Here is a 23,020-nt window from a genome sequence, read left to right as displayed (position 1 = left end):
CATTGTAGTCTTGATTTGAGGTCTGGCCTACAGCCTCAGCCCTACATACCTATGCATAGTCACAGAGCTAATTACACTGCAGATGACATTCAGAGGTACTCTAGTTCAGCATTAAACATCTTCTATAGTTATACAGCAAACAATTACATTGTATTTTTTGGCTGCATTGCTTAAACAATGTACAAGTAAGGAGCCAGAAGTAACGTTCCTACCTGTGCACACCACTGTTGCACATGATGATGTGACACGCTCCAAGGCGACTGCAAAGTTCTGAAGATACAGACAGCAGCCCAACCCCTGAGGCGCCGCAAGCTGTGTAGGCACAGGCCGCAGTACGTTTGGAGTGAATAAATGAATCGACCAGACGGTACAGTTCATCCAACGCATTCAAAGGCCTCATCAGCTGCAGAGAGGAATGAAAGGAAATGAAAAATAATCTCATCTCACATAAAAGCACTTCTGAGCTAGATTCCCTGAAATAAAATAAATGAATGCGCACAAGAAGAACTAAACTCAACAGAATGCAAATATGATAATAAACGCTTTCTTGCACATATTTATGCATTACATTTTCAGACAATTTCTCTGTCATGCTTTAATTCTCAGAGGTGGGGACTAAGAAGTATACGAGAGCGAACTCATCATGACAGAAAACATGAACAAAATGCATAAACTGCCAAACACAGACACCCTGTGGTGCTGGCAAGCATCTGTGATAACATCCAGATTCATTTCAGCGCACCTGGGCAGCCCCAGCCAATGGACAGCAACATTTGCCATTTTAAAGAGAATCTGTACTCTAAAATTCTTACAATAAAAAGCATTCCATTCTATTCATTATGTTCTCCTGGGCCCCTCTGTGCTGTTTCTGCTACTCCTTGCTGCAAACCTGGCTTGTAATTGCCACTTTTAGGCAGTGTTTACAAACAAAAGACATGGCTGCTAACCTGCTTGTGATAGGCAGAAAGGAGCTCAGTCTGTGACTCACACAGAGCCTGCAGGGGGCGTGGAAAGGGTGTGTATAGCTTCTATCCTATCACAGCAGAGCAGCACATTCCTGCCTGAGTGCCTGAGCCCGACAAAGCCGTCAGAGGAAAGAAGATTAGATTATATAACAGAGATAATACAGCCACTGTGCAACTAGGAAAGGCTGCAGTAAGACAGACCACATAAGAACAGGTATAGAAACTTATAGGATAGAAGAAATAAGGCTGAAAATTTTGTTACAGAGTCTCTTTAAAGAGGAACTCCAGTGAAAATAATGTAATAAAAATGTGCTTAATTTTTTACAATAATTATGTTTAAATGATTTAGTCAGTGTTTGCTCATTGTAAAATCTTTCCTCTCCCTGATTTACATTTTGACATTTATCACATGGTGACATTTTTACTGCTGGCAGGTGATGTCACTGGGAGGAGATGCTGCTTGCTTTTTTGGCAGTTGTAAACAGCTGTTATTTCCCACAATGCAACAAGGCTACCACAGTGTGATAAAAACAGGGAACACCAAGAGCCCCAATAGTGTAATACGTACTGGATAAGGTGGCAATAAATTCGTATTGCTAGATACTCACAAGTCAAGGTGACCAGCAGGTAACCACTGTTACCTCCACCAAGGGTGGACTCAAAATTGTATATAAGGAACAGAGGCGCCAAAAGTATAAAATTAGATGAAATGAGCTTAAAAACCAACTTAATTGGCAAAAATGAAGGAAGAAGTGGTGGTCTTACCTCCCTCAAGCAGACACGACAACGACTGCGATTCAGACAGTCAAACACATTTATTAGAAACTCCCAAAAAATTGCAACGTGTTTCGCAGGCTCAATCCCGCATCATCAGGCAATACAGGGAGGAGTATCAAGCGATCTGCACAAGGATTCAAGTTAAGCGCCTCTGTGTAATGTCAGTACTTCAGTGCTGTGAGGTGCTGACATCACACTGTGGGAGGGGTTTCACCACAAAATCAGCCATACAGAGCCCACTGAATATCCGTTTGAGAAAAGGAATAGATTTCTCATGGGAAAGGGGGTATCAGCTACCGATTGGGATGAAGTTCAATTCTTGGTTACGGTTTCTCTTTAAGATGTTTTCAGAATGTGACTTTTGTTTTTGATACTTTCAGTGACACAGTTTTTTGTCTGACTGTTAAAGGGAAGAAGGGGGAGACGGTTTCATGGAACTCCTCTGGTTTCAGTGAACCTGAGGTGAGAGTGATATGGAGGCTGCTATATGTATTTCCTTTTAAACAATACCAGTTGCCTGGCAGTCCTGCTGATCTATTTGGCTGCAGTAGTGTCTGAATAACACCAGAAACAAGCATGCAGCTAATCTTGTCAGATCTGACAATAATGTCAGAAACATTTGATCTGCTGCATGCTTGTTCAGGGTCTATGGCTGAAAGTACCAAAGGCAGAGGATCAGCAAGGCTGCCAGGGGTTTGGTATTGCTTAAAAGGAAATAAATATGACAGCCTCCATATCCCTTTCATCTTGGTTCACTTTAATTATTAATGTCATACTGATTCTCTCTTTAATGGCACTTTACCTTGTCAATGTAGGCAGCCTTAGATGTGGTATTTGGAGGCAAATTTGTCTTATCCAGGTAGAAAGCCCTAGAAAGAAAAACATACAGCACAAGCTTAATGTTGTAAGAAAGCACATCAAAATCAAACATTTGAAAATGTTCTGCACATCATCTAAATATGTACAGTCATATCTAATGTAATATATAAATGAGAGATGCATCTTTATTCTAATGTAAAAAGCTTACAAATGTAACAATTCTTTATTGAATACATCATGTCTGCTGCATATGTAAAGACTATACACAATACTTGCACACTGCCTCCAACTTCAGAATTTCCAAACGACAATGCCATCACCATCGCCAACACACCACGACATGACCGACCCCACAACAAACCCTTTACACGCCTTGTATCTTCTGTGCACCAACAAGCTGAGCGACCAACTCATTTACATACTGCAGGAGCAAGCGGCACAACAGAGTGCATAACATGGCCGTATTCAAAACAAGTACATCATTCAAATGGGGTTGTACACACATGGCCATCTGCATGATATCAGCCCAACAGTCATGAGGGTTGATCCGCCAGATAGATGGGGCAAACCGCCTGTTATCAGTCGCTTGTGTAGTCATTTGCCACATGTACACGTGCCTGATTGTCGTCCAACAGACCAAATTCAGATGACAATCGGGCTGTTTGGGTGAGCGTGTGTACGGGCCTTTAGATGTTCCGAATGACATGCAAGCAATAAGCGGCAGTAAGGCACCTTTTACAAATAACAGAATTCAGAAGGGATTTATATTTTTGTGAATTTGCGTTTGCCGCACATCTAAATCAAGTCAACGGCATTGCATTTGACTTGCGTTGTGCACATTTTTGAATGCAAATTTTCTGAAAAAGCGCACAGGATTTTCACAAGCATACTAGCAATACACGTGTAGATAACATACTGTAGGTGGCACTATTTGTACAAAGCGCACTACATGTGCTTCCTGCGCACTGCAATTTTATCACTGCTCGGTGAAGACACCCTGTGATGAGATAAACATGTGTATGTATAGTCCCAATCCTACTAGAATCCTATAACTAGGCTGTGTCTCTTTACTTCTTTTATGCCAGTTTATCTGCAGTCAGACTGCAACTGGACGGCATGCAACTCTCACAGAGTACCAATTAGAGGTCATAAAACCTGTGAGTACAGGGAGCAGATATAAGATATGAATACACCTCACAAAACTGTCTCCATTCACCTTTTACCTTCATTTTTTAACTTTTACAATCAAAATACAATTATGGCATTTCCTCAAAATAAGTCTGGGATTCCAGGAATGCTCTATTTAGTATTAAGACTATAGCTACAATTGTTTATTCATTTTGTGTTTTTTTATTTTAAGGTTTGCCTTAAAGAGACACTGAAGCGAAAAAAAAAATATGATATAATGAATTGGTTGTGTACTAGGAATAATTACTAGAAGATTAGCAGCAAAGAAAATATTCTCATACTTTTATTTTCAGGTATATAGTGTTTTTTCTAACATTGCATCATTCTATAATATGTGCAGATTACACAACACTCAACATTCAAAATGAGTCTTTCAGAGTAGAGTTGGGCCGAACGGTTCGCCTGCGAACGGTTCCATGCGAACTTCCATGGTTCGTGTTCGCGTCCCGCAGGCGAACCTTTGCGGAAGTTCGGTTCGCCCCATTATGCACATGGAGGGTCAACTTTGTGAACCCACCACTGCATACCTGTTGTGTTCAGTGAACCCGCCACTGCATACCTGTTCTGTTCAGTGGACCCGCCACTGTATACCTGTTTAGTGACCCCGCCACTGCATACCTGTTGTGTTCAGTGAACCTGCCACTGCATACCTGTTCTGTGAACCCGCCACTGTATACCTGTTCTGTTCAGTGAACCCGCCACTGCATACCTGTTCTGTTCAGTGGACCCGCCACTGTATACCTGTTCTGTTCAGTGAACCCGCCACTGCATACCTGTTCTGTTCAGTGAACCCGCCACTGTATACCTGTTCAGTGAACCCGCCACTGCATACCTGTTGTGTTCAGTGAACCCGCCACTGCATACCTGTTCTGTTCAGTGGACCCGCCACTGTATACCTGTTTAGTGACCCCGCCACTGCATACCTGTTGTGTTCAGTGAACCTGCCACTGCATACCTGTTCTGTGAACCCGCCACTGTATACCTGTACTGTTCAGTGAACCCGCCACTGCATACCTGTTCTGTTCAGTGGACCCGCCACTGTATACCTGTTCTGTTCAGTGAACCCGCCACTGCATACCTGTTGTGTTCAGTGAACCCGCCACTGCATACCTGTTCTGTTCAGTGGACCCGCCACTGTATACCTGTTCTGTTCAGTGAACCCGCCACTGCATACCTGTTCTCTTCAGTGGACCCGCCACTGTATACCTGTTCAGTGAACCCGCCACTGCATACCTGTTGTGTTCAGTGAACCTGCCACTGCATACCTGTTCTGTGAACCCGCCACTGTATACCTGTACTGTTCAGTGAACCCGCCACTGCATACCTGTTCTGTTCAGTGGACCCGCCACTGTATACCTGTTCTGTTCAGTGAACCCGCCACTGCATACCTGTTGTGTTCAGTGAACCCGCCACTGCATACCTGTTCTGTTCAGTGGACCCGCCACTGTATACCTGTTCTGTTCAGTGAACCCGCCACTGCATACCTGTTCTGTTCAGTGGACCCGCCACTGTATACCTGTTCAGTGAACCCGCCACTGCATACCTGTTGTGTTCAGTGAACCTGCCACTGCATACCTGTTCTGTGAACCCGCCACTGTATACCTGTACTGTTTAGTGAACCCGCCACTGCATACCTGTTGTGTTCAGTGAACCCGCCACTGCATACCTGTTCTGTTCAGTGGACCCGCCACTGTATACCTGTTTAGTGACCCCGCCACTGCATACCTGTTGTGTTCAGTGAACCTGCCACTGCATACCTGTTCTGTGAACCCGCCACTGTATACCTGTACTGTTCAGTGAACCCGCCACTGCATACCTGTTCTGTTCAGTGGACCCGCCACTGTATACCTGTTCTGTTCAGTGAACCCGCCACTGCATACCTGTTGTGTTCAGTGAACCCGCCACTGCATACCTGTTCTGTTCAGTGGACCCGCCACTGTATACCTGTTCTGTTCAGTGAACCCGCCACTGCATACCTGTTCTCTTCAGTGGACCCGCCACTGTATACCTGTTCAGTGAACCCGCCACTGCATACCTGTTGTGTTCAGTGAACCCGCCACTGCATACCTGTTCTGTTCAGTGAACCCGCCACTGCATACCTGTTCTGTTCAGTGGACCCGCCACTGTATACCTGTTCAGTGAACCCGCCACTGCATACCTGTTGTGTTCAGTGAACCTGCCACTGCATACCTGTTCTGTGAACCCGCCACTGTATACCTGTACTGTTTAGTGAACCCGCCACTGCATACCTGTTGTGTTCAGTGAACCCGCCACTGCATACCTGTTCTGTTCAGTGGACCCGCCACTGTATACCTGTTTAGTGACCCCGCCACTGCATACCTGTTGTGTTCAGTGAACCTGCCACTGCATACCTGTTCTGTGAACCCGCCACTGTATACCTGTACTGTTCAGTGAACCCGCCACTGCATACCTGTTCTGTTCAGTGGACCCGCCACTGTATACCTGTTCTGTTCAGTGAACCCGCCACTGCATACCTGTTGTGTTCAGTGAACCCGCCACTGCATACCTGTTCTGTTCAGTGGACCCGCCACTGTATACCTGTTCTGTTCAGTGAACCCGCCACTGCATACCTGTTCTCTTCAGTGGACCCGCCACTGTATACCTGTTCAGTGAACCCGCCACTGCATACCTGTTGTGTTCAGTGAACCTGCCACTGCATACCTGTTCTGTGAACCCGCCACTGTATACCTGTACTGTTCAGTGAACCCGCCACTGCATACCTGTTCTGTTCAGTGGACCCGCCACTGTATACCTGTTCTGTTCAGTGAACCCGCCACTGCATACCTGTTGTGTTCAGTGAACCCGCCACTGCATACCTGTTGTGTTCAGTGGACCCGCCACTGTATACCTGTTCTGTTCAGTGAACCCGCCACTGCATACCTGTTCTGTTCAGTGGACCCGCCACTGTATACCTGTTCAGTGAACCCGCCACTGCATACCTGTTGTGTTCAGTGAACCTGCCACTGCATACCTGTTCTGTGAACCCGCCACTGTATACCTGTACTGTTCAGTGAACCCGCCACTGCATACCTGTTCTGTTCAGTGGACCCGCCACTGTATACCTGTTCTGTTCAGTGAACCCGCCACTGCATACCTGTTGTGTTCAGTGAACCCGCCACTGCATACCTGTTGTGTTCAGTGAACCTGCCACTGCATACCTGTTCTGTGAACCCCGCCACTGTATACCTGTACTGTTCAGTGAACCCGCCACTGCATACCTGTTCTGTTCAGTGGACCCGCCACTGTATACCTGTTCTGTTCAGTGAACCCGCCACTGCATACCTGTTGTGTTCAGTGAACCCGCCACTGCATACCTGTTGTGTTCAGTGAACCCGCCACTGTATCCCTGTACTGTTCAGTGAACCCGCCACTGCATACCTGTTCTGTTCAGTGAACCTGCCACTGCATACCTGTTCTGTGAACCCGCCACTGTATACCTGTTCTGTTCAGTGAACCCACCGCATCAGTGCGCATACCTGTGCAGTTAAGTGAACCCACCTACCTACGTGAGTGCACGCAGTGTGATATACCACTCCGTGCATACCCGATATGGACAAAACAGGTAGAGGAAGAGGTAGTGCCAGAGCCAGAGGAAGGCCACCCGGCAGGTCTGCGCGAGGTCGTGTAAATGTAATTTCGTGTGGACCTGGCCCACAGTACAGTGCTCGGAAGAAGGCACGTCCCATCACGTCCCAAGATTGTCAGGACGTGGTTGAGTATTTAGCGACACAGAACACCTCATCTTGCTCAGCCACCAGCGCTACTACTAGCACCACTTCCGCTGCATTTGACACTTTGCAAGAATTATTTAGTGGTGAAATCACTGATGCACAGCCATTGTTGTTACAGCCAGATGAATTTTCACCAGCTCATATGTCTGCGTTATGCGGCAACACTATGGATGTAACGTGTAAGGAGGATGAAGGACCTACTGATGGTGCATGTTTGGATTTTTCTGAGTCAAGCGAATCTGGGCAGGATGATTACGATGATGACGATGATAGGGATCCTCTGTATGTTCCCAATAGAGGAGATGAAGAGGGGGACAGTTCAGAGGGGGAGTCAGAGAGTAGTAGGAGGAGAGAAGTTGCTGAAAGAAGCTGGGGCAGCTCTTCGTCAGAAACAGCTGGTGGCAGAGTCCGGCACCATGTATCGCCACCTATGTACAGCCAGCCAACTTGCCCTTCAGCATCAGCTGCTGAGGTCCCCATAGTGCCCACATCCCAGGGTGGCTCAGCGGTGTGGAAATTTTTTAATGTGTGTGCCTCAGATCGGAGCAAAGCCATCTGTTCGCTCTGCCAACAAAAATTGAGCCGTGGAAAGGCCAACACTCACGTAGGGACAAGTGCCTTACGAAGGCACCTGGAGAAAAGGCACAAACAGCAATGGGATGGCCACCTGAGCAAAAGCAGCAGCAGCACACAAAAGCAAAGCCACCCTCCTTCTCCTCTTCCTCCTCCATCAGGTGCATTATCTGCTTCTGCCGCTTTCTCCCTTCCACCTTCACAGGCACCCTCCTCCACTCCGCCTCTGCCCTTGAGCGGTTCCTGCTCCTCTGCCCACAGCAGCAGTCAGGTGTCCGTGAAGGAAATGTTTGAGCGGAAGAAGCCAATTTCGGCCAGTCACCCCCTTGCCCGGCGTCTGACAGCTGGCGTGGCGGAACTGTTAGCTCGCCAGCTGTTACCATACCGGCTGGTGGACTCTGAGGCCTTCCGTAAATTTGTGGCCATCGGAACACCGCAGTGGAAGATGCCAGGCCGCACTTATTTTTCGAGAAAGGCCATACCCCAACTGCACCGTGAAGTTGAGAGGCAAGTGGTGTCATCTCTTGCGAAGAGCGTTGGGTCAAGGGTACACCTGACCACGGATGCCTGGTCTGCCAAGCACGGGCAGGGCCGCTACATTACGTACACAGCCCATTGGGTGAACCTGGTGGTGAACGATGGCAAGCAGGGCGCAGCGGACCAAATTGTGACACCTCCACGGCTTGCAGGCAGGCCTCCTGCCACCTCCTCTCCTCTTGCTACATGCTCTTCGCTGTCCTCCTCCTCCTTGGCTGAGTGGCAGTTCTCCTCTCCAGCTACACAGCCCCAGCTCCGCAGGGCCTATGCTGCATGCCAGGTAAGACGGTGTCACGCCATCTTAGACATGTCTTGTCTCAAAGCGGAGAGTCACACTGGAGCAGCTCTCCTGGCTGCTCTTAAGAAACAGGTGGATGAGTGGCTGACCCCGCACCACCTGGAGATAGGCAACGTGGTGTGCGACAACGGCAGCAATCTGCTTGCCGCTTTGCATATGGGGAAGCTGACACACATACCCTGCATGGCACATGTCATGAATCTAGTGGTTCAAAGATTTGTGGCAAAGTACCCTGGCTTAGCGAATGTCCTGAAGCAGGCCAGGAAGTTCTGTGGGCATTTGAGGCGGTCTTACACAGCCATGGCACGCTTTGCGGAAATTCAGCGCAAAAACAACATGCCGGTGAGACGCCTCATTTGCGATAGCCCGACTCGCTGGAACTCGACCCTGCTCATGTTCTCCCGCCTGCTAGAACAGAAGAAAGCCGTGACCCACTACCTCTACAACTACAGTAGAATGAAACAGTCTGGGAAGATGGGGATGTTCTGGCCCGACAACTGGACACTGATGAAAAATGCATGCAGGCTCATGCGGCCGTTTGAGGAGGTGACCAACCTGGTGAGCCGCAGTGAGGGCACCATCAGCGACTTAATTCCCTACGCTTACTTCTTGGAGCGTGCTGTGCGTAGAGTGGCGGATGAAGCTGTGAATGAGCGTGACCAGGAACCGTTACGGCAGGAACAGGCATGGGACCAATTTTCATCAGACCCAGCTGTTTCCTCAACACCTGCGGCAGCACAGAGGGGGGAGGAGGAGGAAGAAGAGAAGTCGTGTGCAGAAGACGAGTCAGACTCAGAGGATGATGAGCAAGGTGTTTCTTTGGGGGAGGAGGAGGAGGAGGAGGAGGAGGGGACAGCGGCAGGAGAACAACCGCAGCAGGCGTCGCAGGGGGCTTGTGCTGCTCAACCTTCCCGTGGTATTGTTCGCGGCTGGGGGGAGGAGGTTGACTTACCTGACGTCACTGAGGAAGAGCAAGAGGAGATGGAGGAGGGTACTGGATCCGACTTTGTGCAGATGTCGTCTTTTATGCTGTCCTGCCTGTTGAGGGACCCCCGTATAAAAAACCTCAAGGGGAATGAGCTGTACTGGGTGGCCACACTACTAGACCCTCGGTACAGGCACAAAGTGGCGGACCTGTTACCAACTCACCGGAAGGCGGAAAGGATGCAGCACATGCAGAACCAGCTGTCAACTATGCTTTACAATGCCTTTAAGGGTGATGTGACAGCACAACGCCAGCAAGGTACCACTGCCACTAATCCTCCTCCCGTGACCACGCAATCAAAGACAGGACGCTCCAGCGATCTCATGGTGATGTCGGACATGCGGACGTTCTTTAGTCCAACGCCTCGCCGTAGCCCTTCCGGATCCACCCTCCGCCAACGCCTGGAACGGCAGGTAGCCGACTACCTGGCCTTAAGTGTGGATGTAGACACTGCTGTGAACAGCGATGAGGAACCCTTGAACTACTGGGTGCGCAGGCTTGACCTGTGGCCAGAGCTGTCCCAATTTGCCATCCAACTTATCTCCTGCCCTGCCGCAAGCGTCCTGTCAGAAAGGACCTTCAGCGCAGCTGGAGGCATTGTCACAGAGAAGAGAAGTCGCCTAAGTCACAAAAGTGTTAAGTACCTCACCTTTATCAAAATGAATGAGGCATGGATCCCGGAGGGCTGCTGCCCGCCCCAAGACTAAGTCAGTCCCCGCACACACAGCATCTCTGCCTGCACGCCGTGTGACTGGCTGCCTGGGCTGCCCCAAGAAGACTAAGTCGCTCCCAGTCCCTCCACACAGCATGTCTGCCTGCAGGCCGCTTGACTACCTTCTCCGCCACCACCAACAGGGTCCGGGACTCCAGGCGGATTGCTGAATTGCAGCGGCCGCTGTAATAATTTTTCTGGTGCCTGTACATGACTGCCTAATTTTTCTGGCTGCACTGCGGGCAGCTGCAACAACAAAAGAAAAGGCATGTACATGCGCCCATTCCCCTTCGTGATCATTACCTTGCCGTGGTGAAGGGGCTTGCGTATCACAATGAAGCAATGACCGGCGCCTAGATGAGTGTCTCGGGGGGCACACAAAAGATAATAAGGTCGTTGCTTCATTGTGGTCAGACCAAATTTGATCAGCTGGACAGTCACTGTTCCGTCATTCAGCTACATCAGCCAGGCGACCATATGGGCTGTAAAGCCACCAAAACCTGCACTCTCGCCATGGTGCGCACCAGTCCAGCACGGCCGTCACTACACAAACAGCTGTTTGCGGTGCGTTACACGGTGAGTTTGGTGTGTCAGTGTGAAGCAGTACCTTAATTACACTACCTGATTGATGTATACACATGCAAGATGTTTTAAAGCACTTTAGGCCTGTCATTTAGCATTCAATGTGATTTCTGCCCTTAAAACGCTGCTTTGCGTCAAATCCAGATTTTTCCCGGGGACTTTTGGCGTGTATCTCACTCCGCCATGCCCCCCTCCAGGTGTTAGACCCCTTGAAACATCTTTTCCATCACTTTTGTGGCCAGCATAATTGTTTTTTTTTTTCAAAGTTCGCATCCCCATTGAAGTCTATTGCGGTTCGCGAACTTTAACGCGAAACGAACCTTCCGCGGAAGTTCGCGAACCCGGTTCGCGAACCTAAAATCGGAGGTTCGGCCCAACTCTATTTCAGAGCAGTCTGTGAAGTAATGACCTCTCCTCTAGCAGAGGAAAAGTAAATAGTCCAGGAACAGTTGAGATAATAAAAGTCAGATAACAGCCCTCTCCACGACTAACTTAGTCGGAGAGCTTAATGGCTTGTTTGCATAGAGATAACAACTGGAGTTTCTCAACTCTTCCTGTACTGGAAACAATTACACTGATGTATCTGATCTTAATGTTTTATTTCTTAGCTGTGCTACACATACAAATCATAATATCATAATTTTTTTTTCGCTTCAGTGTCTCTTTAAAAGAATTATTTCTGCCCAACTGATGCTTGAGTTTGAAAATGCAGACCAGCCTGTGCAGTCCTCGCAACATACAGGTTATACAGCAAAGAATCATGTTTTTGGAGACAGTGTTGCTGCTTAAATTGACTGCAATTGATCATGCTGAAATCTCAGACCACAGTTACATTTAGTAGATTTTCTGATTTATCAAATAGAAAAAATCTTGGATAGAATGAGGAGTTCACACAGTGAATTGACTCGTTCTCTGGAGGTTGTACTTTAACATAAGTTGCCAGAAAGCAGCACTATAGGGAAGTGATAAAAACAGGGAACACCAAGAGCCCCAATAGTGTAATTCGTACTGGACAAGGTGGCAATAAGTTTGTATTGCTAGATACTCACAAGTCAGGGTCACCAGCAGGCAACCACTGTAAAGGCAGGTGGGGAGATTGTCCTGACCCCACTCAGGATTAAGAAGTCGCTCTCTGTAGACAGGAAGAAAGGGTAGCAACCCTCCACCAAGGATGGACTCAAAATTGTATACAATGAACAGAGGCGCCAAAAGTATAAGATTAGATTAAATGATCTTAAAAAACAACTTAAATGGCAAAATTGAAGGAGGAAGTGGTGGTCTTACCTCCCTCAAGCAGAGACGACAACGACTGCGATTCAGACAGTCAAACACATTTATTAGGAACTCCAAAAAGAAATGCAACGCGTTTCGCAGGTTCAACCCCGCTTCATCAGGCAATATAGGGAGGAGTATCAAACAATCTGCACAGAGGCGCTTAACTTGAATCCTTGTGCAGATTGTTTGATACTCCTCCCTATATTGCCTGATGAAGCGGGGTTGAACCTGCGAAACGCATTGCATTTCTTTTTGGAGTTCCTAATAAATGTGTTTGACTGTCTGAATCGCAGTCGTTGTCGTGTCTGCTTGAGGGAGGTAAGACCACCACTTCCTCCTTCAATTTTGCCATTTAAGTTGGTTTTTAAGCTCATTTAATCTAATCTTATACTTTTGGCGCCTCTGTTCCTTGTATACTATAGGGAAGTGATAGAACAAACAGCTTCTGCAAAGGAAAGGCTCTTTTTCCATCTTTTCCTGCCAGCTACAAATCCCTCTTCTGTCATCCACATCCTACAAAGAGGACCGCGGAGCAGCATGCTCTGAAGCACAGTCGATGGAGCATTATATACCGCCACAACAGGGTGCTAACGGATGATGGAAATGTTTTTAGCTTAGAGAACACCCTGGCAGGCAGCTATATAACTGTACATAGAATATACAGAATAGAACTACAAAATGTCAGCAAGGTACTAAATACAACCTTACTGCACAATAACAAATAAAGGCTTAGCCAAGAGTTACTGAGAGTCCTATAGCATGATGGTTGCAGGAGTTTGTAACATATACCATCTTGATTCTTCAAGGTCCTTTCAGTCCGTAACATAGGGTATCATTGAGTGTCAGTACAACAACTTACTCAGAAGTCCGTGGATCCTATGCTTCTCATTGATGTCATACGCGACCTATGGGATGCGTCCCACCACTCACTACCGCATGTCCTCGAAGTGCGGTAGTGAGTGGTGTAACGCATCCTATAGGTCACGTATGACATCAATGAGACGCATAGGATCCACGGACTTCTGGGTAAGTTAACCCCATCCCGCGGTCACACATGGAGTAATTAATCTTCATTAGAATTCCAAATTCATTGATATCCCAATTCTTATATAACGGACATAAACACAGAATAGCATACCACAAACAGTACTTAAAAAACAAGGTGGCTGTGGGCTCCCTTGTTTGGAGTCTTACTACTAGACTACTATTTTGGACTTATCCAAAGCGTGGTGGTCACCAAACCCACACAAAATTTGGTCCACCTTGGAAGAAGATCTACTGCAATTCCCCAAGTCAATACTGAGATTCAAATTCCAATACAGGTTATAAACCGTACAATCAACTCCATTAACATCAACCCACTGGTGGAAAAGGGTATAATATACTTCGGTGATCTTTTCTCTGACTCCAGTCTTAAATCCTTTGAGGAAATACAATCCCTATTTAACGTACCCCCTTCAACTCATCACACATATTTACAAATTCGACACCTCATTAAGTCACACCAAATAATATTTCCACAAATGTCCAGATCTCTACATAACTCTATATAAACACCTTTACCATTAAAAAAAGGTATATCAGTCTGGTGCAACGAATTGATGCAACAACAGGGAAATAGCCTAAACAAATATGCAGATTTATGGTCAACTCGCCTCCAACAAAATATTTCCATAAATTATATCAAAAATATAACTAACACCATTACAAAACAGTCTAGTTGTCAATAACACTGGGAAGCCTTCCAAAGCATTTTCATGGATTGGTATTTAACACCAGTCAAATTAGCAAAATTCTCCAAAAGTAACTCACCCTTATGCTGGAGATGTACTGAATACAAAGGATCACTAATACACATTTTATGGGCGTGCCCTTCCCTTTACCAATTTTGGTCATTTGTTCAGCTCATGATAAACAAGGACAACCCTAAACTGTTAATATTAACCCCACACCTAGCAGGATTACACCCTGGCATTACAGAAATATACAACCCAGTCTTCGGCCCCAAATCTCTCAGATACTATGTGCTGCTAGGCAACTAATACTATCCTATTGGGGCTCACCGGAAATCCCTTCCACATCTGAACTGTTCTATACTGTTAATTACAATATGCAGTTTGAAACAAGGATAAAAAATAAAATCAGGTTCCGAAGCAATAATAACTAAAAAGAAAAACAAAAAAAACCAAATAACCACAACTCAACAATAACATACTAGCAAGGGGAATCTTAGCCCTACTTCTACCTTCAATGGTCATCCTCAAAGCTTGAGTTGATGTCTGAGACCTTTAAAACCAAACCGTTAATGAAACACTAGGATATACATAATCAGAACTAAGATGCATACTTCTGTTCTTAAGATGTTATTGACAAAATGTTTTGTTGTTATCTGTTGTTTGTTAGCAAGTATTTAGTTACTCTTGATTTGAGTGCTCATAATTCCATCAAAATATCTTGTGCTACAAGTATACCACTAGCAGTCGAGATTAGACACATTTCTAACTGACTCATTATTATCTCCTATAAGCGCCAAAAATCAACAAAATTCCCCTACAAGATAAACACTCTCTTAATTTGCAACTCTTCCTCAAATTAAGTCACGTGCAATATCCCACTCTGGGGATAGAGCACACAGTATGAGTTGAATAGATTTCAATTAATATTCCCTACAGGTAGTTGGCTTTGCCCCTAGAGGATACCTTTATTTTCAATCAATTCTAATTTATTTGCTTGTATCTAGTCCTATTCTCTATCTAAAGGAAGATTCATAGCTAATATTATAAAGTATATGTGGTACCCAGTGGTATGGGGAAACAGTAATAAGAACAATTTCATATGGCCTCACAACTCAAATATGTTACTTCATGTGTCCATTGTTAATGTATTTTGCACAAGCTTTTATACTGTTTTGTAAACTCACTAAGTTTAAATAACTTAAGGCGTCTTTCACAGTGCGACGTTAAAGTCGCACGTTAGAAAATTTTATAACGCAGACTAACGCACAGCAATACAAAGTCTGTGCGACATTCACAGTGTACACATTGCGTTGTGTGTAACGTGTAGCAATATTTAGAAAGTGCTGCATGCTGTGCGTTTAGCAATACATTTGCTGCGTTGTGTGTGAGACACATAACGCAGTGCAAAATGACATCCAATTTCTTAACCTACATGCGCTGCGTTAGGGGCACGTTGTGAGACTTTAACGTTGCATCAAACGCAACGTCCCACTGTGAAAGAGGCCTTAAAGGTTTCTTTCGCGAATGAGGAAAGAAATAAAAAGTGGTTTATGCATAAACTATTAAACATCCTTCTAAAATAGTGTAAAAAGTTTTTTTTAAAAATGAATGGTTTCATCAATACAACATATAATGTAAACAGTGACGGATGATGGACTGGGATGCTAATCCATTTGTTAGGGGTGGGGTTTTTTTACTTTCATTTCATAACCATAACTCCTGCCTACCTAGTTTTCAGTGGTATAATCCACTTCTGGCAGGAATCGGCGTTATAGCTGTAACAGCTGAGTTCCGCCCAGACGATCTGTGCAGAGAGTCGTTTGTGCAAAGAGTCATAAGCTGCTGGGAGAATCAGCCAGAATCAGTCCCATCTACACCATATGATTCTTTGTTAGATTCGATTCAATTTAATTCAATACATTGATTAGTTTTGATTCAATCTGATATGTCTGATTCATGATTCGATTCAATTTGAATCGAATTGAATCATGAATCAGAACCCCTATATATCAAAAACAAAAACAAAAAAAAAGCAACAGTTACAGCTCAAAAATGAATTCAAGTAGTTCCCTACTCAGAAGCCCATCCCTGTGTACAGCCCCAGCTGACAGACCTCTGCCAGATGGTGGAAAATCAATTCACTTATCTGCATGTTTTTGGGAGGGACCTGGATTGCATGGAGGCAACACAAGCAACCCTGGGCAAGGCTAAAGTGCTATCCAATGCAGTTCGCATATATAAATTGCATATGCCTTTTGCATGCTTTTTTTAGGATTAGAAGACGCTAGGCAGAATCGCATCGAGTTTTCCACTATGTGCTATGGAAAACGTATATGCGATTCTGCCTAGTGTGTTCCTACCCTGAATGCGTTTTGTGCAAATCACTAGGAAGTCAACAGGAAATGGAAATACATCATCAAACTTGTGTTTAAAAAAAAAAAGCCTCCAAAACGCATCAAAAACACAATAAAATGCAATACTTCTGCGTCACCAATAACTTTGTGTGTTTTAGATGCGTTTTGGAAAAATATGCAACAAAACATGTATTTGAAAAAACGCACATTGCAGAATGAAAACAGATGCGTTTTTTATGCGGTCCATTGACTTGCATTAGTTGCGTTAACGCTAGCGTTTTCCATAACCTTAGTGTTTCTGCCTAGTGTGTTCCCAACCTGTGTGACCCACCAGCTCAGAGAAATATAAAATGATTGATTAAAAGCTGTTCAATGATCTTGATAAAATGTGCCTATGGTTTATTTGGGCTCATTTTATCAAGATCATGGTACAGATCATTGAACAGGATCAGTATATCAAGCAGTAAACCATTTGACTGGACTAGAGCATGAATACTGGGTGTAAGGGCTGATTCACATCTAGAGGCGTTTTTAGCCTTTTTTCAAGCACAGGCGATTCTTAAAATCGCCCACAATGAATCTCTATGAGAAGGTTCATATCACCACGGTTCATGCGCTGTGCGTGCAGTAAAGCGGTGCCTGGACCATTTTTGGGCATTTTGCTACAATGGAAGGTATAGGAAAACCGCAGACGCTCACAAAATCGCTTTGTGCAGCGATTGCGTTCGTGTTTCTAAGAATAAATACATTATATTTATTATTTTCCGGGTCAAAGAGTTCACTTCCTGACTTGCGTCAGGGAGTGAATAAAAAAACGCTTGGGAAAAGCCCCTTAGAAAAGTGCATTTTACAAAAACGCAATGCCCACCCAAGTGCCGGGAATAAAAAAAAAAATTGTTTCAAAAGAAGCCCAATGCGAATACTAACGCGAGCGAAACGCAATGTGAACGAGGCCTAAGGGTCCTTCTCCACTTGCTACGATCCACTGCAAAAGGCAGAATGCTTGCGGTTTGCCGATCGCAACAGCACCACAATTAACATGTAAAGCATTGTGATGTTTTTCCATTAAGCAGAATACTAAGTAGAAAGAATACTAAGCAGAAAGAGAGCAAACTTTCTGCCAGACTCTGTTGGGGAATATGAAAAATTGCATTAATTTACCTTTAGGGACTGTGAATTCTGTACTCTAAATGCAGCCTTGACTTCCCAAGTATATAACTTTCCTTAGTGGCGGCTCTACACTGGCGCACTGACCACCAACCCCCCCCCCTGTGAATCACTGTGCCCCTCTGAGTTTGATCTATGGGGACATATCTGCATTTCATTTGTAGGGGACGTGTGTTATGTGCATTTGATCTGTGGGGGACATGTCTGCATTTGATCTGTAGGGGACGTGTTATGTGCATTTGATCTGTGGGGGACATATCTGCATTTGACCTGTAGGGGACGTGTTATGTGCATTTGATCTGTGGGGGACATATCTGCATTTGACCTGTAGGGGACGTGTTATGTGCATTTGATCTGTGGGGGACATATCTGCATTTGATCTGTAGGGGACGTGTTCTGTGCATTTAATCTATGGGGGACATATCTGCAATTGAACTGTGGGGGATGTGTTATGTGCATTTAATCAATATGGGGACATATCTGGATTTGATCTGTAAGGGACGTGTTATATACATTTAATCTATGGGGGACATATCTGCATTTGATCTGTGGGGGACATATCTGCATTTGACCTGTAGGGGACGTGTTATGTGCATTTGATCTGTGGGGGACATATCTGCATTTGACCTGTAGGGGACGTGTTATGTGCATTTGATCTGTGGGGGACATATCTGCATTTGACCTGTAGGGGACGTGTTATGTGCATTTGATCTGTGGGGGACATATCTGCATTTGACCTGTAGGGGACGTGTTATGTGCATTTGATCTGTGGGGGACATATCTGCATTTGGTCTGTAGGGGACGTGTTATGTGCATTTGATCTGTGGGGGACATATCTGCATTTGATCTGTAGGGGACGTGTTATGTGCATTTGATCTGTGGGGGACATATCTGCATTTGATCTGTAGGGGACGTGTTATGTGCATTTGATCTGTGGGGGACATATCTGCATTTGATCTGTAGGGGACGTGTTATGTGCATTTGATCTGTGGAGGACATATCTGCATTTGATCTGTAGGGGACGTGTTATGTGCATTTAATCTATGGAGGACATATCTACATTTGATCTGGGGGGGACGCGTTATGTGCATTTGATTTATAGGGGACATATCTACATTTGATCTGTGGGGGACGTGATGGGGGCGTCTCTAGCCAATTTGTCACTCCAGGCGAGAAATCCTGTTGCGCCCCCCCCTCCCCCCGTGATTGCCCCCAGTCCCATACCCCCCACCCCTCGTGGTGAGCACCACCCCCAAGACCCCCGAAAATCATAATGCAGCAGCGTTTCACCCAAAAATACACTTATTGCGGCATGGGTTCACCAGAAAGTAGTTGTAATGCAGCAGAGCGTTTCACCATAAAATATACTTATTGCGGCATGCACTCACACACACCACACACACACACGCACACAGTACACACACACTATACACGCACACACACACCGCACACAACATACACACTATACACAGTACACACACACACACTTTAGACACGCACATTACACACACTATACACACTATACACACACACTACACTATACACACACAGAGCACTATACACAGCACACAGTAGACATACACTATACACACACACACACAATGCTGCTACCAGGGGAGGACTGGGACCTTCTGGCCTGGGGGGAAACACAGACTAGACGCCCGTTATCATGGCAGCCTCAGCCCAAATTATGTCACACACTCACCAGATGTCGTATATGCCAGTAATCACGTGGAGCGCCAATGCGGAAAATACAGCAAGGACACTCTGTGAACAGTGTGACAGGAAAAGTACAAGCATCAGGGGGGCACAATACAATTTGAGGGACAACGGCCGGGGTTTCCGTCTTGTCTATAATTCGTAGTTATCGCACTCCATGATTATCGCACCTGACAACCACATTGGCCCAAGATTTCCCAACATCTCAGATTGATACATTCAACCAATTTCCACCCAAATTTTTTCTCCGATTTGCTAATATCAAAACGGTTGGTCAATCGGCTGTCATGTCAACAGAAGTATGGCCACTGTAATTCCCTCAAGGCCAATCCCCCCACATACACCTACCTATGTCCTCCCCTTCACCACCATCTCTACTAATCAGTTTTTTCTACTGATCCCTTATGCAGAGAAATAATGAGGAGAGAAAAGCTGAAAGAGAGGGAAGAAGATATTTGCCTCACCAGGATTGCTCTTTTATTTAGCTTTCCTGTATGACAAGAAGACACAGCCAGCCAGCACTAGGGAAAGAGGGAAACAAAGGTGAATGAAGGAGGCTGGTGCACACCAAGAGTGCTTCAGAGCGCTTTTCAAATTTACAGCGATTTGAAAAGCGCTGGGCTAATGTTACCCATAGGGCCCAACCGTCCCGTTTTCGTCGGGACTGTCACGATTTTGGGGGGCTCTCCCGCTATCACGTTATGAGCCCCCCAAGTCCTGGGCAGCAGTGGGCAGTGAGGGTGGAAAAAAAATGATCGAGGCGCCAGCCGCGCGGAAGTGGGATGCGGGACACGTGCATCCCATTACTACCTCCCTCCCTCGCTCCCTTGGAATCTGCCCCCCCCCCCCCCCCCTGTGTCTCCCCCCTGTTTGCAGAGTGCGCAGCTAAGCGGAGCGGGCTGTCAGCTTACCGGTATCCATGGACGCATACCGATGTCCGGCTTCAATCTGCTTCCTGTGACGTCACAGGGGGGGGGGGGGGGGGGGGGTTGCGGGGGGTGTTGGTTAGGGGTGTGGCCTAAGTGTCCCGATTTTTAGATTTAAAATGTTGGATGTTACCCTATGGGGGTGTTCCCGCAGCAGTGTTGTGATTTTTTTAAATCGCAAACATGCTGCAGGTAGCATTTATTGGAGCGATTCTTTCAAAAATCGCTTCACAAAGTCGCATAAGCGAATTGCTAGCGATTGCTATTGCGATTTTGTCGTGCACTAGCCCAGAGATAGGAGGAGTGGAGTGAGACTGAGAATAGCCTAAGATGGAGCAGAGAGCTTATCTGTATTGCAGTCCCACATTACACAGAGACTAGTTGCTGGTAATAGGACTGCTGTCCCTGCCAGTCTCCCACACAAGTCAGCAAGCAGCCCTCCTGGAGTCTAGGGACTGTTAAAACTTTTCAACCTGTTTAACACCTTATCTGCACATGCAGTCATTTTAACAATGGGGAGAGACCAGACAGATTTTTTCCCATGGACCCTCCTCTGCATCATGCTGTGTATATTTACCAGCTTGCCTGCCCTCTAATTGCACTTTTATCAGCTAGCCTAGTGTTTTAGATTGCCTTACAACAACAAACCTGAATACAGCAGACACAGGACCAACCCTAAATCACTGAATGAAAGGCGGCCTGGGGGGCAGTCAATGCCTGGCTGCTACACAGTCTCTACATCCAAGCAGTTACCAGTAGCAGAGAGAGAGGGACTGAATGTAATCTCAGGAAGGAGCTGATGCTGTACTCGGATCCCTGACTAGGATGAGTGCCTTCTCTCACTGACTCATTCATTGCTGTGGTTCTTTGAATCATTGAGCTGAAGGAAATGAATGAATCAGTCAGTGAATCAGTTATGAGTGGAGTCAGGCACTACTGCTGCTGCTGCTGCTGCTGTGTAACCTGATACCTGAGTGCTCTGAGAGGCATTTCTTCTCTCACTACTCAGTGCAGAAGCGCCCTTCCCTCCTCCTGTCGCTCTAGGCAAGAATTTATAGCTGCCTAATGGCTCAGACGCCTCTGGGGACGTGTTATGTGCATTTGATTTGTAGGGGACATGATACCTGACATTGTTATTTGTGTTATTATATACCTGAACATGTTCTGAAGTGGCCATGCTATCTGCTGATTTTATTTTAAAGAACGGTAGCAGCATGAATCATATGGCACACGCTTTATATCAAAAGGGATGCGTTATATTTGGTAATACAGTATACAATAAACATAATTGCCCCATTTCAAACCTTTTTTTAACAAATTGCATTAAATGTGCACTTAAACCGGGGGAGAGGGGGGGGGGGGGGGGGGGTAGGGGGCGCCACAAGCTTTCCGCCTGGAGTGACAAAATGGCTAGAAGCGCCCCTGGAGCACACAATACTTTCTCCATGGTGTAGCTCTAGTCTGTATACGGCAATATAAAGGACATTAGAGCGCTCCATAGTTTATTACCAAATGAAAGTATATTTACTGCTAAAAGAGATCTTCTTACAAGAATCAAAACACAATAACGCTTATCTGTATTAAGAAGCTGGAGCCTCTCTCTTCGTCAGATCTGACAAAGGCGAGTAAACGCTGAAAAGCGTAATGACGCTGGAGGCATGTAGGAGCTAGGCCCCGCCCCCCCTTGCTGGACGAGAGTCCAGGACACCCGCGCTGCTGGCCACAGCACTTAGCGGTTTTGTGCACAAGAGAGAGGGGATCTAGATAAGTGCCATTGTGTTGATTCTTGTAAGTAAATCTCTTTCAGCAATAAGTAAACTTTTGATTGGTGATACACCATGAAGTGCTCTAATTTCCTTTAGAGAGTTTCTTTCCTTCCTGCCTCTTCCCCCTCCCCTTGCTTGTGGAGTTGTGGGACACAAGCTGAGGGCTGGAATCAACTATTCTTCCATAATAGCGCCATCATTTGGACGAATCTGCTCTCCTCAAAAAGTCTCTGAGTTCTGTTTGTAATGTTTACATTTGGTTACTATGCTGAACTAGTTAGCCTTAATTTTATCAGCTTGCCAAACAAACATCGATTTTGATCATCCAAATGGACCCCACCAGCCAGCCATCATGCTTCCTTTGTGCCCCCCCCCCCCCCCCCCCCAAAAAACCCAACAAAATATATATATATTGAAGCAGGAGCCACCACTGCTTTTCCTCCCTGAGTAGTTAGCTGCTGCCTGTGCTTTATATTCACTAAAAACAAAGTAGGCAAAGTGTAGAGTTTAACTGAAGGAACTGCATGTGTCTCAACAATGGTCGAGTTTCACCATAAATCTTCATTCTAATTGTAGATGGCCTTGAGTCAGATTTAGGCTATGTGTATTAGAATTTTTACAGTCATTTGCTTTTACAAAGATTTTAAAGGAAAAAAACCTATCCCTGTTATCTCGCATAAACATAACTTCTTCCGCACATCACAGTGCTGGCTGCAATTCCTGTGCATGACCTCTAAAGGAGACCCTTGCCTGTGAATTATACTTCCTTCCTGTGTACTCAAGTCATTAAATTATGATGTTCCTCTGCCTCGTTTATTTTCCCTCTAAACTAAAAATAAGAGCACAGATCTAACACATGTAGACCTCACTGAAGTACGACGCATGGATT

General features: G+C 45.8%; 1 protein-coding gene across 1 annotated transcript in view; it reads right to left on the bottom strand.

Moving 5' to 3' along the window:
- Positions 1 to 23,020, bottom strand: part of PREX2 (phosphatidylinositol-3,4,5-trisphosphate dependent Rac exchange factor 2) — a 415,237-nt gene that overhangs the window by 67,842 nt on the left and 324,375 nt on the right. The window contains exons 36-37 of the mRNA XM_068237470.1: positions 2,545 to 2,611; positions 213 to 403 (exon numbers count right to left, since the gene is read on the bottom strand). Of these exons, the coding sequence (XP_068093571.1) occupies positions 213 to 403; positions 2,545 to 2,611 (258 nt within the window). The remainder of the gene's footprint in view (positions 1 to 212; positions 404 to 2,544; positions 2,612 to 23,020) is intronic.

This window comes from Hyperolius riggenbachi, chromosome 5, assembly GCF_040937935.1.
Source record: "Hyperolius riggenbachi isolate aHypRig1 chromosome 5, aHypRig1.pri, whole genome shotgun sequence".
NCBI lineage: Eukaryota > Metazoa > Chordata > Amphibia > Anura > Hyperoliidae > Hyperolius > Hyperolius riggenbachi.
This window is presented reverse-complemented; position numbering and strand designations above follow the sequence as displayed.